Here is a 14,819-nt window from a genome sequence, read left to right as displayed (position 1 = left end):
TGGCTTCTTCTCCACTTGGTTGCTGTCCCCCTGCAGACAAGAAGAGCCCCCCCTGGCTTTCACTTATCCTTAAGGAAGATGGGGCTAGGGTCTTCTCCCCTCCTCTTGTGTTTTTGCCATCCCTGATTTTGCTTATGATTAATTTATTCTTGTTTTTTAAATTACATCTCTCTTTTTTCACAGATCAGGGACCTAAAACAGCTTTCCATATTGTTTTACTCTCTACCACTTATCCATCTCAAAAACAGTCTTATGAGATAGGTTAAGCTGAGGGACGGTGAAGGGCCCAGTGTCCCTGGAGAAACATCCATGACTGAGAAGGGATTTGAACTCAGTCCTCCCAGGTCCTATTCCTTTACTCTAACCACTATGTCACACTGGCCCTTTGGATTTTCTTTCTGATGCACCACCATTCCAGCGATATAAAGAAATTTTCCTCTTTTTCTTCTTTTTGCAGTGTCTGGTGTCCTTCGAAGAGGTGGCTGTGCATTTCTCCAAGGGGGAGTGGAGCCTGCTGAGCCCAGCACAGAGAGCCCTGTACAAGGAGGTCATGCTGGAGAATTTTGGGAACGTGGCCTCTCTGGGTGAGGGTCCTTTTCCCCTGGGCTGCCTCCTTCTGGCTGTGAGGAGTGACTGTAAGGAAGACCTTAATAAGGGAAGACATGGTCAGGCTGTCTGCTCTGGCCCAGTGGCTGATCTCTGCCACTCTCTTTGATCGTTCCTCTGATGTGGGGGGGTTGTGGAGAAGGAACCCCCCTATCAGGCAGCCTTGTGTCTAGACCAAAAGCAGACGAGGTACCAAGAAGGCAGGAGGGGCTTCCCCCAAGTCTGGTTGTTGTCTTACCTGGTTTGAGATGCGGCTACGGAGGGGGCTCTGCTGGCTTCTCAGCCACTGGCTTAGTTCTCAGATGGCATTTCCATCTCATCCTGGCAGGGAGGAGGCACAGAACTGCCAGTGCCAGATATGGCCCCATGCCACCCTGCCCCTATTACTTGTCTGTTGTGAATTTCTGCATGAGCAGGAATCCTGGTTTGGAATTGCTTAATTGAGGAGCACACATAGCAGTCACAGTTTTGTGTTTCTTTTTCCCCCATAAAAGGACCTGAGATTGCCAAACCTGACCTCATTTCCAGGCTGGAAGGAGAAGAAGAGCCGTTTCTCCTGAACCCTGATGCAGAAGAGGGAATGGCAGGTAGCTGCTTCGGTCTGTTGTGGGGCTGTGTGATGCCTGCTCTTCCTCCCAGGGGCTGGTGGATTTCTGTGGCCTTGTTTCTCTTCACAGTCTGAGCCTCTCCTCCAAAGAGCTTGGCTGGGTTGAGAATGCTGAAATGGTGCTTGTAGGTCTTGAACTTATGAGAACAGGTGATGTCCTTTGGCAGTCCCTTTAGCTGGAGGTGGCAGGCTTGGGGCATTGGCCTGCAAAGCAAAGCAAAGCATCTGCTTTTCCTCAGAGACAGGACCGAACGCCACCCCAGACAGATCTCATAGGAATACATTCTAGCTCCTCTCCCAGTTGCAAAGGGGAGGAATAAATCTCATTTCACCCCTGGTGGTGGGGACTGAGGGGGAAAGAGCCTGCAGGCCCTTGCTTTGCCCAGGAAGTGAGCCCTTGTTCTGCCGGCCTTGGTCTCAAGTTGCTAGACCTCAATGAGGAGCCTTGACCCAAGTCCAATCCCTTTTGTCTTTCTCAGAGCTGCCTCCATAGATGTCTGAGAGGTTTACTGTCAGGTTTCTGAAAGAGGCCCTCTTTAATAGCTTAACATGGAGGTAACATGGAGGTAGGGTGGGAATACATAAAACCGCTCTTGCTAGAGAGATTCTTCTCAAGGCAGGAACTCTGTCAATGTGTTGCATGTGATGCCCAGAAAGAGGAATTTGGTGGGTGCGGAGACCACACGGGAAATCCTTCCTGGCATTTCTATCCTGTCTCAGCTTTTACCTGAATGAGCCTCCTTGCAAGCTGCGGGAATTAGCAGGCATGGAGGAGGCTTAGCAAGAGGTGGTAACTAGCGAGATCCTCCACCAATTTTTAGCAGGTCCCCTCCCTGAAGATACTAACGAGAATGGTGATTTCCAAAGCAAAGATAATTTTTATTGAACAGGGAAGTAACACACACAGATAGATAAATGCATGTAACATGTACACACCAGAGTACTAGGAAGAAACAGAGAGATGACGGGGAATAGCGTACATCTTGCGTAGAAGTTACCTATCAGAGGCATAGAGAAGTCTGCAGAGAACAGAGTTAATGACTTGTGCTGCTTGGAGGAGTTCTCAGTGGATTCTGAGGGTATGGCACCTGGATCCAATAACTGAGTGTCCTTTGGCCGGGGTAAATCCCAAATATTTATAGGGCACAACGTGCCCTGGGCCGAAGTGGTCCTTTGGATCAAAGACCTTAATGGTTACTTCAATATGGGTGATGTACTTTGAAATTTAGATTAAATATTACCAGAAAGGAATAAAATTTTCCAGAGAAGATCAATGGCTCTTGATTGATGGACAGGATCTTAGAAGGGGCTCTCATCAAAAAGGAAGAAAGGGGAAGGGATAACTGAAGGGAGTCGGAGAGGTATTTCATCCAGCGCCTCTCTTTTCAGGGATTGTGCACGTTTGCTGCCGAGGGGGCCAAAGTCAATGGCACCTAATCTCTTGGCATTATTATTTTGGTTCCCCCTGGGTGGGAGCTGGCAGCATCTCACCCTGTTGGGCGGCTGGCTGTTGTGCCTTGTAGTGTACGCATGGCTGAGTTTTTTCCTATCCCTGAGCACATATTCAGTGGTGGAGAGCGAGGCGGACTGCTTACACAGCTCTCCTGTCCTTCACTTAGGCTCACCGAGGGTCTCTATTCAAACCCCCTCCCCAGCGCAGTCGTTTGAACCGGAGCCCGAAAGAGCTTCGGAACACAGTCCAGGAAGGGGAATATCTGAGGAAGATTTTGTGGGTTTCCCAGCTGAAAGAACAGGGGATGAAGCCACCGATGGAGGAAAGCTGTACCAGCCGGAAGGCGCCTCTTCACAGGAAGCATCTGAAGAAGAAAGCAGCAGCCCCAGTGAGGGAGATCCTGGAGGTACGTTAGAAAGCTCCCGGCCAGCTCCTTTTCATACAATCACAGAGCGGGGAAGGACCCCCAGGCCATGGAGTCCAACTTCTTGCAGCATGCAGGAATCCAACATCCCACCCCGTCCCCACCAGGTCAAAATATACTGTCCATTTTTATTATTTCTATGTTTTAAATATCTTAGACAAAAGCTCACCTTGCTTTGCTGATTGGGATCTTCAAAGTAAGTCTCTGAGGATCCTTTTTCGTGCCAACTCTCAAAGGAGACCATGCCTTGGGGATAATAATGCAGGGTCAAGTGCTGACAGCTGCTGTCCTCTGGACCCTTCTCCCTTCCCCCATTTCCCAGCCATAAGCAGCAAAAGGGGGTTTTGGACCGGGGGGAGGAGCCCTCCAGCATCAAACCATTTTGTGTGTATTTTGGGAGACACTGCATTTTTTCAGGGCATCCCTGGTTGTCTTTGCTGCTGTCAGTCAAGTTACCTTGATTTCAGCGGGGAAAGAGAGGATTGGCATTCACAGTTTGCATCTTCATTGGGATTGTTATTTTTCCTTTTTGTATTCTTGTGTTGCTGAAGCAAGTTATTCTTGGGGCCTGATCATGTTTCTTAGAAGCTAAGTCTCTGATAGAGAGAACTATGTGGTTTATATTGTCGAAGGCTTTCATGGCTGGAGGACATTGGTTGTAGATTTTCTGGGCTGTAAGGCCATGGTCTTGGCATTGTAGTTCTTGACATTTCACCAGCAGCTGTGACTGGCATCTTCAGAGGTGTAGCACTGAAAGACAGAGATCTCTCAGTGTGAAGGTGTGGAGCAAATGTTTGCAGGTAATTTATATCTACTCAGATATAATTGTCAGAGTCCGCAGGGTGTGGAATGCTAATGGGAGAAGCTTGACCCTATCCTGAGGAGGTTCTTTTGCATATGGATTGGAGGTTGATATGCTAATCTTATCTGCAGGGCTATTGTAAGAAGTAGAGTATTTTGTTAGTCTGGTGTTTTTCAGGACTGGAAACCATGCCCTATTCATTCTTAAACTCTTTTCTTTTCAGTTGAAATTGTGCTTATTCTTATTAATTTCAATGGCTTCCCTGTGCAATCCAACAAGGTAGTTGGATGTGTTGTCCAGTATTTTAGTGTCCTAGAATAAGATACTGTGTCTTGTTTGAGTTAGGCTATGTTCAGCCACTGCTGATTTTTCAGGTTGGCCAAGTCTGCAGTGTCATGTTCTTTTATTCTTGTCTGGATGCTACGCGGTAAACTTGTCCACAGCTGCAGGGTATGTGGTATACTCCTGCAGAGGTGAGGGGAGGTCTCTACTGTCTTTTGCTAATTGTAGCATCTGTTGTATTTTTCTGGTGGGTCTGAATACTGTTTGTAGGTTGTGCTTTGTCATAATTTTTCCAACTGATCAGTGATTCCTTTGATATATGGCAAAAACAATCCAGATGCAAAAGAAGCTCCTCAGGATACAGTGAAGCTTCCCTCCATTAGCATTTCACATCCTGGGAAACTCTTACAGGATGACTCAGCCGAAACCTACCTTCCTGAGTAGAAAAATGTTACCTGCTAACATCTTCTCCACACATTGACCCTGAGAGATCTCTGTTGTTTTGTGCTACATCTCTGAAGATGCCAGTCACAGCTGCTGGTGAAACTACAATGGAACTACAATGCCAGGACACTGGCTATACAGCCTGGAAAATCTACAACAATGAACCACCTGGTTTCCTTAACTTTTTAAATGTAATATGGGATCAGTTGAGCCCCTACACCAAAGCAATGTAGTTCTCTCTTTCACCTTGGGAAGGTTAAGTGATGTGTTTAAAGAGAAAGGCAAAGCTGATTTACTGGTTCTAGTCTTGTTCTTCAGATTAAACTCAGTCTACTTTCCTTCTTCCTCTGGCTGCCAGCTCTCATCTGCTCATTTGCCCATATATCTCTGTGGTCTTTGATGGCCCCTGCAGTGGAGGTCTGGCCCTCAGCCACAAGAGTGCCCTAATCAGCCACCAGGCAGACCTAGGCTATTACCGAGGGTGCCAGGGGAGGGCACCAGACAGCTCTGTGTACCCAGTGCCAGCAGCCCAGTCACCACCACAACCCCACGTGGCTGCCCACCTATGGCAGCAAGGACACCCCAGGGAGGTGTTGGGGAGCATGCTCACTAATTCCCTCCCCTGAATTGGGGGGGGGGGAGGGAAGGGCTCATCCTCTTCTCCCTCTTTGCCTTTCTCTGGCTTTGTAGTTCCCCATAACCCAGTAGGGGGCTCCAAGGACACGGGACTGGGTGAGCCAAAACCACTTAAGCCAGCCTGAGTCCACGAAGAGGCATTTCCAACAAACCAGCTGCTCCATTGCGAGGACAAGCAGGAGGCTTTCTATAGTGGTAGGGAATTTTCTAATTTCAGGAACACCATTTTTTCTCTAAAGAATCTACCATGCAATTGACTCTCAAAAAAGAACATATGGCTGAACAGCTTAAGATGACAACATCTGAGCACAGAGAAAATGAAAAAGTTAAAAAGACATCCATTTTTCCCTAGATGTAAAACTTATCTCTGTCCTTCTTCTGCATCTGGCAGGCCCCCCCTTTTCAGACCCTCTAGTGTGTGTTAAACCATACCTGGTTGGCTAGCTCTTAAATGGTGGCGTTGTTCTTCCTCCAAAGCCCCCCAAACTATTCACCCTCTAAATTCACCAGGGCATGAAAGGGAAACGTAAAACACTGGGGGTCACTTTGCATTCCAGGGGTGGCAGTTTCCATTGTACATTCTCTGTTTTTTGCTCTATTGGGCTGCAGTCATTATCATAGGAATGGCTTCTCTGCCAGCTTAGCCAGCTTTGAATTTAGGAAGAATGGAGAAGGCGAGAAGGAGAACTGGCTATAGACTGTATAAATTTAACCACTGAGCATTCTCAAGGGTGAAAACACAAACATCACAAAGCAAGGGAGAAAACTCTGATACAGATAGATTGTAAATGATACAAGATAGGTTGTGTCCTATCATCACACTGGGTTTCTCTTTCTTTCTGCAGGAGGCATGTGGGGGTCCGTGAATGAAACCTCCGAGCATCCATTTATGGAAAAAGGGGATACGTATTCAGATGTGAAAGGGAAGGTTGAATATTGTGATACCCTGAGGAAGGAGGAGAGAAAACATCCATCTAAAAGAAAAAGTAATTCTGGTCTTTTACAAGGTGGAAATGCTCATGAGATTCCACTACTTGAAAGAATTTACATAGAAGGCAATGGGAATGAGGGCACAGCAAGTGGGGGAAAATGTTCTGAAAAACCAGATATCAATACGCATTGGAAAACCAGTAACAGAAAGAAAAAAAATAAATGCCTGGAGTGTGGAAAAATCTTCAGTCAGAGTGGAGCCCTTAATTCCCATCGAAGAATTCACACAGGGGAGAAACCATATATATGCCTGAAGTGTGGGAAAAAATTCAGACAGAGTGGAGCCCTTAATTCCCATCAAAGTATTCACACTGGGGAGAAACCATATAAATGCCTGGAGTGTGGAAAAATCTTCAGTCAGAGGAGAGCCCTTAATTCACATAGAAGAATTCATTCAGGGGAGAAACCATATAAATGCCTGGAGTGTGGAAAAATCTTTAGACACAGTGGAAGCCTTGCTTCCCATCGAAGAATTCACACTGGGGAGAAACCTTATAAATGTCTGGATTGTGGAAGGGGTTTCAATCAGAGTGGAAAACTTAATGCCCATCAAAGAATTCACACAGGGGTAAAACCTTATAAATGCCAGGACTGCGGAAAAAGCTTCATTCTCAGTGAAAGCCTTAATTCCCATCGAAGAATGCATACAGGGGAAAAGCCTTATAAATGCCTGGACTGCGGGAAAAGCTTTAGTCGCAGTGGGGACCTTAATTCCCATCGAAGAATGCACACAGGAGAAAAACCTTATAAATGCCTGGAGTGTGGAAAAAGCTTCAGTCAGAGTGGACACCTTAATTCCCATCAAAGAATCCACACAGGGGAGAAACCATATAATTGCTTGGAGTGTGGGAAAAGCTTCAGTTGGAGGGAAAGCCTTTATTCCCATCGAAGAATTCACACAGGGGAAAAACCACATAAATGCCTGGAGTGTGGAAGAAGTTTCAGACAGAGTGGAATCCTTAATTACCATCGAAGAATTCACACAGGGGAGAAGCCATACAAATGCTTGGAGTGTGGAAAATGCTTCAATCAGAGTGGGCACCTTAATTCCCATCGAAGAATTCACACAGGGGAGAAACCATATAATTGCTTGGAGTGTGGGAAAGGCTTCAGTCAGAGGCAAAGCCTTTCTTCCCATCACAGAATTCATACAGGGGAGAAACCATATAAATGTCCAGGGTGTGGAAAAGGCTTCAGTTATAATAAAAGCCTTGCTGCCCATCAAAGAATTCACACAGGGGAGAAGCCATACAAATGCTTGGAGTGTGGAAAATGCTTCAATCAGAATGGGCACCTTATTTCCCATAGAAGAATTCACACAGGGGAGAAACCATATAACTGCTTGGAGTGTGGGAAAGGCTTCAGTCAGAGGCAAAGCCTTTCTTCCCATCACAGAATTCACACAGGGGAGAAACCATATAAATGTCCAGGGTGTGGAAAAGGCTTCAGTGATAATAAAAGCCTTACCTCCCATCAAAGAATTCATACAGGGGAGAAACCATATAAATGCCCAGAGTGTGGAAAAAGTTTCAGTAATAGAAGAAACCTTAATGTCCATCAAAGAATTCACACTGGGGAGAAACCTTATAAATGTCCAGAGTGTGAAAAATGCTTCAGTCAGAGGGGAAACCTTAATTCCCATCGAAGAATTCACACAGTGGAGAAACCATATACATGCCTGGAGTGTGGAAAAATCTTCAAATACAGCGGAAGCCTTGCTTCCCATCAAAAAACTTCATGCAGGGGAAAAACTCCATAAATGCTTGGAGTGTGGAAAAAGCTTTAGTCAGCTTTGGAATCTTACATGCCATCGAAGAATTCACATGGGAGAAGCCATATAAATGCCCAGATTGTGGGAAAGGCTTCAGTGATAATAAAAGATTTACTTCCCATCAAAGAATTCACATGGGAAAAACCATATAAATGCCCAGAGTGTGGGGAAAACTTTAGTCGACATGGAAATCTTACAGTACATCAAAGAATTCACACGGGAGAAACCATATAAATGCCTGGAGCATAGAAGAAGCTTCAGTTATAGTAGAAGCCTTAATCACCATAAAAATCACATGGGAGGAAACCATATAAATGCCTGGAGTGTGAGAAAAGCTTTGTTCGAAGCATAACCCTTGCTATCCATGAAATAATTCACATAGGATAAATGCCTGGAGTGTTGGAAATGCTTTTGTCAGAAGGGAAAGCTTACTTTCCACCAAAGAATTCATAAAGTTAAAAACTGTATAAATGCCTGGAATGTGGAAAAGCTTCAATGATACTGGATGTAGCCCTCAAAGAATTCACATAAGAGAGAAACCTTATAAATGCATAGGTAAAGGTAAAGGTAGTCCCCTGTGCACGCACCGAGTCATTACTGACCCATCAGGGGATGTCGCATCACAACGTTTTCTGGCAGATATTTTACGGAGTGGTTTGCCATTGCCTTCCTCAGTCATCTACACTTTACTCCCAAGAAACTGGGTACTAATTTTACTGACCTCAGAAGGATAGAAGGCTCAGTTAACCTTGAGCCAGCTACCTGAACCCTGCTTCTAGGTTCTGATATTTGTACATCAGAAGAGCAATCTAATTATCACTGGACATAATAATGCCAGTTTTACCATTTGGTTGTTCATTGTCTGGTGGTACATATCCTGTTGAGTGTCAGCAATGCCCTTCTGCTCTCTGCACTGGACAAACGGGGTCAGTCCCTACTCGAAAGAATGAATGGACATGAATTTGATATTAGAAATCACAACAGTCAAAACTAGTGGGAGAACATTTTAATCTCCCAGGACATTCCATTGCTGATCTAAAAGTGGCTGCCCTCCAACAGAGGGACTTCAAGGGGAGATTAAAATGTAATATTGCAGAAATTGAGTTCATTCAGATCAATGGACCGCCCCCCTCTCCATGACCAGAAGCTTTGAATTCTTATTTTGCTACAGATGCCAATTTCTACCCTAATCAGATGCAATGTACTTTTCCCTTTGATGCCCTCCCTTGTAACACGCAACCTGCCTTTGGCTGAGATATAAAGGCTCAGGGGTCTCCATTCCTACTCGTGTCTGAAGAAGGGAGCTCAGACTCTCGAAACCTTATACTCTTAAAGCCTGATGAGTCTCTAAGGTGCTACTGGACTCAAATCTGACTAGCCCACATAAGTAGATCCTCTGTGTTGAGGCTCCGGTGCGTTGAGGCATCTGAGAATGGCAAGAACGTTCAACTTCACTGAAATGAAGATGGGCATTAAGGATGGGGGTATTGGTTGTGGGCCCAAAAGATATTCATGTGTATGAGAAGCTTGTAATCACTGTTTTAATATAGACTTTGTTAACATAAACAGTATGAATGGACAAATTTTGTATGCTTTAAGAAGTTGTTTCACGTATAAATGACCTTGTATGATGTTTGAAGTCAAAATAATGAGTTCGCCAAAAATGTGTGTTCTCAGCAAGTGGGACAGTTAGCTATTTTGAGCAATGATTCTCAAATCCTGTAAATATGGGAAGGGGGATTAATTGGGGCTTGTTTTTCAACGGGGCTTCTCGGTTGTGATCTGCACATCTGTTGGGGTAAGAAACTTTAATGGACTCTCATAATTGCTCCTTTTTAAATGAACCATGTAGCAATGATGGATGGTATGATTTTCTATTGATTTATCTAACCTTAAGAATGTTTCATGATGATGTTGGAATAAAAGCTTAGAATGGAAGCAGAGGTTCTGTAATATTATTTACTTGGGTCCTATACTCGTTAATGAAACTAAAACCATTACTCAGGTATTGCTCTGGCTGTTCGTTAAATGATCTAATATAGGAAAGGTTGGAGCTTTTTAAGAGCACACCGAGATCTGAATTTGGCCTGGCCAGAGGGGTCCAGAAGAGTCTGTTCTAAAACTACAATGCTTTTCCTTCTGTTAAAATGCCCTCTTCAACCATTCCATTTGCCACCTTCTGTGAAACTATACAATTGTGGGAGCTTTTCTGAGGGAGTTTCACTGAGTGGGAAGAACCACAAGAGAGAAGGCTTCTGCCCAGGCAGATGTTCACCTCAGCCATGCAGTAGAGCATGTCCACTTGTTCCATTACTAATACCAACTGTGTTATGGCGGGGTGTGGGCATTGCCACCTGCTCCATTACTACCAGCTGTGTCAAGGTGAGGGGGTGGGCATTGCCACCTACTCCGCTCTTAATACCAGGTGGGTGAAGGGGGTGCAGGTATTGCCACTTGCTCTGCTTCTGATTCTGGCAGGCATTGCTGTCTGTTTTCAGCAGGGTGAAGATGAGGAGGGCATTGCCACCTGCTCAGTGCCTCATTCCCGTAGATTGAAGGAAGCAGGCATTGCCGCCTTCCCCGCTCCTTATCCTGGATGGGAGAAGGGAAGAAGGGCATTGCCTCCTGCTCTGCACCTGATCCCAGCCAAGTGAAGGCATGGGGCAGGCATTGCTACTTCCTCCACTCCTGATCCGAACTGGGTGTTAGTGGGGGTGAGAATTGCCACTTGCTCCCCCCCTGATCCGAGCCAGGTGAAGTGGCGCAGGCATTGCCACCTGCTCCACTCCTGATCCCAACTGGATATTGGTGAGTTGAGCATTGCTACCGGCTTGACTTCTAATAGCAGCTGGATTAAGGCGGGGGTAGTAATTCCCAGGGATGGGCATTCCCACATCGTCGGCTTCTAATAACAGCTGGGTAAGGCAGGGGGCAGGCATTTCCACCTGCTCCGCTCCTGATCCCAGCTGGCTGAAGGGGATGGGCATTGCCACCTGCTCCACTCCTAATACCAGCTGGGGGAAGTGGGGCGGGCATTGCCACCTGTTATTCCTGATCTCTGCTGGGTGAAAGGGGTGGGTATTGCCACCTGCTCTGCACCTAATACCAGAAGACTGAAAACGGGGGATAGAGAGCTTCACAATAATGTACCACACAACAAAAGAAGCACGCCCCAGGCGGAATTAACCAAGGCAATTTTACAAATTCCTACAATTATAGTGCATAATACAAAAGTACAAGGAGCATTAGATATCAGCAATTTCAAAGTCCAATGAATACACAATATTGCTGCTAACAGCAGCTATAGCCAGTATAGTCCCCAATTATGTAAGTGCTTGCACATTCGCACAAGAAGGGCGGTAGCCCTGGTAGGCGTTTGTAACAGCCGTAGACCGACAAGCTGTCCCAATCCGACGCTTGTAGAAGCCGCTGTGAGGTAAGCAAATTTAAGCAACTCAGGCAAAAAAACAAGCCGTCCCAGTCCGACGCTTGTGAAAGCCGCTGTAAGATGAGCGGGAACGGATAACTGAGGCAACGAGCGTAAGCCGGCCAGATCGTTCTCTTTTTCTCGTTTCAGACTTAATTACGTCTTTCATCAGGCCATAATATCTTTAAGCAAACAATTTTTAAAAAAGAATCCCAGAGTTGCAATGCACATACTGTCGCGGTTCTACAGCTTCTCGCCTCTAGAAGCGCCCAAAGCCATGTCGGTCTACGGCTGTTACAAACGCCTACCAGGGCTACCGCCCTTCTTGTGCGAATGTGCAAGCACTTACATAATTGGGGACTATACTGGCTATAGCTGCTGTTAGCAGCAATATTGTGTATTTATTGGACTTTGAAATTGCTGATATCTAATGCTCCTTGTACTTTTGTATTATGCACTATAATTGTAGGAATTTGTAAAATTGCCTTGGTTAATTCCGCCTGGGGCGTGCTTCTTTTGTTGTGTGCTGCACCTAATACCAGCTGCATTATGGCGGGGGGTGGGCATTGCCACCTTCTCCACTCCTAATACCTCTTTGGAGACCCCAATTCTTTGTTTATTCCACCTGAAAGAAAGAAAAGAACAGTTACTGATTACAAGACTTCACTCTTGGGATTACGCATTGGACTCACGTGTTCCTGGCTCCTCAGTGAGTGAAGAAGGGTGAGGGACAGCATTTCCCGGCAGTTGCTTTCTGTTCATTTGGATGAGAATCCTTCATTATTTTGTTTTCTCAGTATTCAAGGATCACGGGATCGAAACAGTTGGGACATGGAGTTTCTGTACTGAGAGACTTTTTGTACCTTTTGTATTTGTACGGTCTACATATATCAGTGTAAGATAATTGCATTGTTATATAAGTGCGATTATAAATTCATTTTTGTGAACAACAAATATTGATTTTATGAACATTTCTGAAGATTGTTTGAACCATATATTCAATTATTTTTGCTCCTGGGATTAGTATAGTTTTACATCATTGTTTAGATCCCTTCGGATACCTCTCTGCATATAGTCTCCAGCCCCTCCTGATCCCAGCTGGTTGAAGGGGGGTGGGCATTGCCACCTGCTTTGCTTCTAATACCAGCTGTATTAAGGCGGTGGGTGGGCATTGCCACCTGCTGCACTCCTAATACCAGATGTGTGAAGCCAGGGGGCGGGCATTGCCACCTACTCTGCTCCTGATCACAGATGGCTGAATGGGGGTGGGCATTGCCACCTGCCCCACTCCTAATACCACCTGGGTTAAGGTTGGGGGTGGGCAATTCCAACTTCTTTGCTCCTAATACCAGTTGGGTTAAGGAATTGGATGGGCATTGCCATGTGCTCTGCTCCTAATACCAGCTTGGTTATGGTGGGGTGGCATGGCCACCTGCTCCGCTCCTAACATTAGCTGGATTAAGATGGGGGTGGGCATTGCCACCTGTTCCCATCCCTCTGGCAATAATACCAGAGGACGCGAGAGGAAGAGCAGCCATCTTTTTTTATCAAACGGTAAAAATCACATTTACAACAATTGGCAGACGCCCCCCCCCCCCCCGTTGTCCCAGATGGGGCCCTGAACGGGCTTACATAGTTCTCATGTCATCCATTTTATCCTCACAGCTGACTCCGAGGATGTGACTGGCCCAAGGTTATTGAGCCTGTTTCCATTGCAGAGGTGGGATATGAACCTTGATCCTTGTCAGATACTCTAACCACTCTACCCAACTGACTCTACCTGTTCAGGGAGGTTTTTAAGTTATTCCTAAATGTTCCGGAACTGGGGGTGAGCTGCACAGTGGCCAAGTTTGCCGAAGGCACAAATCTCTTCAACATTGTGAAAACCGGGACCACCTGTGAAGAGCTCCGGGAAGATATCCACAAAACGGGCGAGTGGGCAGCAGAGTGGCAAATAAAGTTCAAAGCAGGCCAGTGTAAGGGGATGCAGACTGGAACCAAAACCCCAATTTCCAGTATCTTCTGGTAGATTCAGGACAGGCCAAAGGGAACTCCTTCTTTACCTAATGAGGGATTGATGTGGAATTCCCTGTCAGGGGAGGCTGTGATGGCCACAGGCCCAGAGAGCTTTAAAAAGAGGTGAGTCAGAGAGCAATGGAGGAGGGGTCATTCAAGGGTTAGTACTAGCCACGGCGACTAAAGGGAACCTCCATGTTCAGAGGCAGCCAACCTCTGAATCCCGGTAGCAGAAGACAACTTCAGGAGAAGGCCTCAGCCTCTGCGCCCTGTTTGCTCTCCATAGCAACCGGCTGGCAACTGGTCGGCCTCTCTGTGAGGCAGGATATTGAGCTCCTCTGAGGCGGAAAGGTGACTACTAATCAACATTTTAAACAAATACATAAACCAATAAATGAAAAATCTAGGGCCGTGGTTCTCTACCTTGGCTCTGTTGCCGTCTGCCAGCCATGAAATGCTACTGTGAAAAATAACTCCGCCAGCTCAGATGCAAACTGGAGTAGCTTGCCAACCCCCAGGAGGGACCTGGAGATCTGGAATTACTGCTGATCTGTAAAGTTTAGTTCCCCTGGAGGAAAAGGCTCCTTGGGTGGGCGGAGTCTCTGGCCTTCTAAGTGTGCTTGTAGCAGAACCAGGGGTACCAAGGATTGAGACCAGACAGTTATTCAGGAAGGACAGGCATTTTAGAAACTGAAGCAATATTTGGAGAAAAAATGGGATGTGGAAGGGAAACTGTGGAAGTTCGAAAATTACTGAGACTTTATAAAAGAAGAGAGAAGTGGCTTTACTGGGAAAGGGGGATTTAAATATTAAATTCTAAGCTATTATCAGGGTTAAGATGAAAATTCTGTTTTATTACATACAGTATTAAATAGCAGACGTATTATTATGAATAGATATTATGAATATATATGAGCATGCTAGCTAGGTATTTTTTATTGTTAAGTTCTTAGTATAACAGGTATTTTATATAACTAAAATAGATTGAGAATAAGAATAAGAAATGTTTAAAGAAATATATAGACTATAAGTTAAATTGATTAACTTATATGAGGGAGAGTAAAGAGATTAAGTAAGGGAATAGAAAATGGATAAAATGTTATACTAATAATATAAAGGTTATTAATATGCTAGCAATGTGTTATTTAGAATATAAGATTTAGTAAAGGAGGGGTTAATGGTAGTTCTGTGTTTTTTAAAAAAAAGAATAACAAGCTTAGAAGAGAGTTTAAGTGTATGTTTAATAGATTACATGAGGTATTATGTAAGTAATAAGATAGATAAAGGGTTGGAAAACTGTTGGAAGTCAAATAAAAGGGGGGAGGAAAGGGAGGGGGTTAGAAACAGATATTAATAAAGGG

At 45.2% G+C, this 14,819-nt stretch overlaps 2 protein-coding genes across 2 annotated transcripts; both read left to right on the top strand.

Annotated features, from left to right (window-relative positions):
- The first annotated feature begins 507 nt into the window (after positions 1–507).
- LOC129327970 (zinc finger imprinted 2-like) lies at positions 508–5,379 on the top strand. Its single transcript, XM_054976718.1, has 4 exons — positions 508–584; positions 1,101–1,193; positions 2,833–3,072; positions 5,309–5,379. The coding sequence occupies exons 1-4, from the start codon at positions 551–553 to the stop codon at positions 5,377–5,379; spliced, it is 438 nt and encodes a 145-aa protein (XP_054832693.1). The 5' UTR covers positions 508–550.
- Positions 5,380–6,120: 741 nt separating this feature from the next.
- LOC129327258 (zinc finger protein 665-like) lies at positions 6,121–8,985 on the top strand. Its single transcript, XM_054975746.1, has 2 exons — positions 6,121–7,902; positions 8,152–8,985. Exons 1-2 carry the CDS (start codon positions 6,144–6,146, stop codon positions 8,247–8,249), a joined length of 1,857 nt encoding a protein of 618 aa, XP_054831721.1. The 5' UTR covers positions 6,121–6,143; the 3' UTR covers positions 8,250–8,985.
- The last annotated feature ends 5,834 nt before the right edge of the window (positions 8,986–14,819 follow it).

The sequence above is a fragment of the Eublepharis macularius genome, chromosome 4 (genome assembly GCF_028583425.1).
Source record: "Eublepharis macularius isolate TG4126 chromosome 4, MPM_Emac_v1.0, whole genome shotgun sequence".
Classification (NCBI taxonomy): Eukaryota; Metazoa; Chordata; class Lepidosauria; order Squamata; family Eublepharidae; genus Eublepharis; species Eublepharis macularius.
Note: the sequence above shows the minus strand (reverse complement) of the source record. Positions and strands in the feature narration are given on the sequence as shown.

Coding starts and splice junctions, on each gene's coding strand:
- LOC129327970 (XM_054976718.1), top strand. CDS start 551: ATGCTGGAGAATTTTGGGAACGTGGCCTCTCTGG. Junction 1,194..2,832: donor TGCAGAAGAGGGAATGGCAG/GTAGCTGCTTCG, acceptor TCCTTCACTTAG/GCTCACCGAGGGTCTCTATT. Junction 3,073..5,308: donor CAGTGAGGGAGATCCTGGAG/GTACGTTAGAAA, acceptor CTGGCTTTGTAG/TTCCCCATAACCCAGTAGGG.
- LOC129327258 (XM_054975746.1), top strand. CDS start 6,144: ATGGAAAAAGGGGATACGTATTCAGATGTGAAAGGGAAGGTTGAATAT. Junction 7,903..8,151: donor CCATCGAAGAATTCACACAG/TGGAGAAACCAT, acceptor AAGAATTCACAT/GGGAAAAACCATATAAATGC.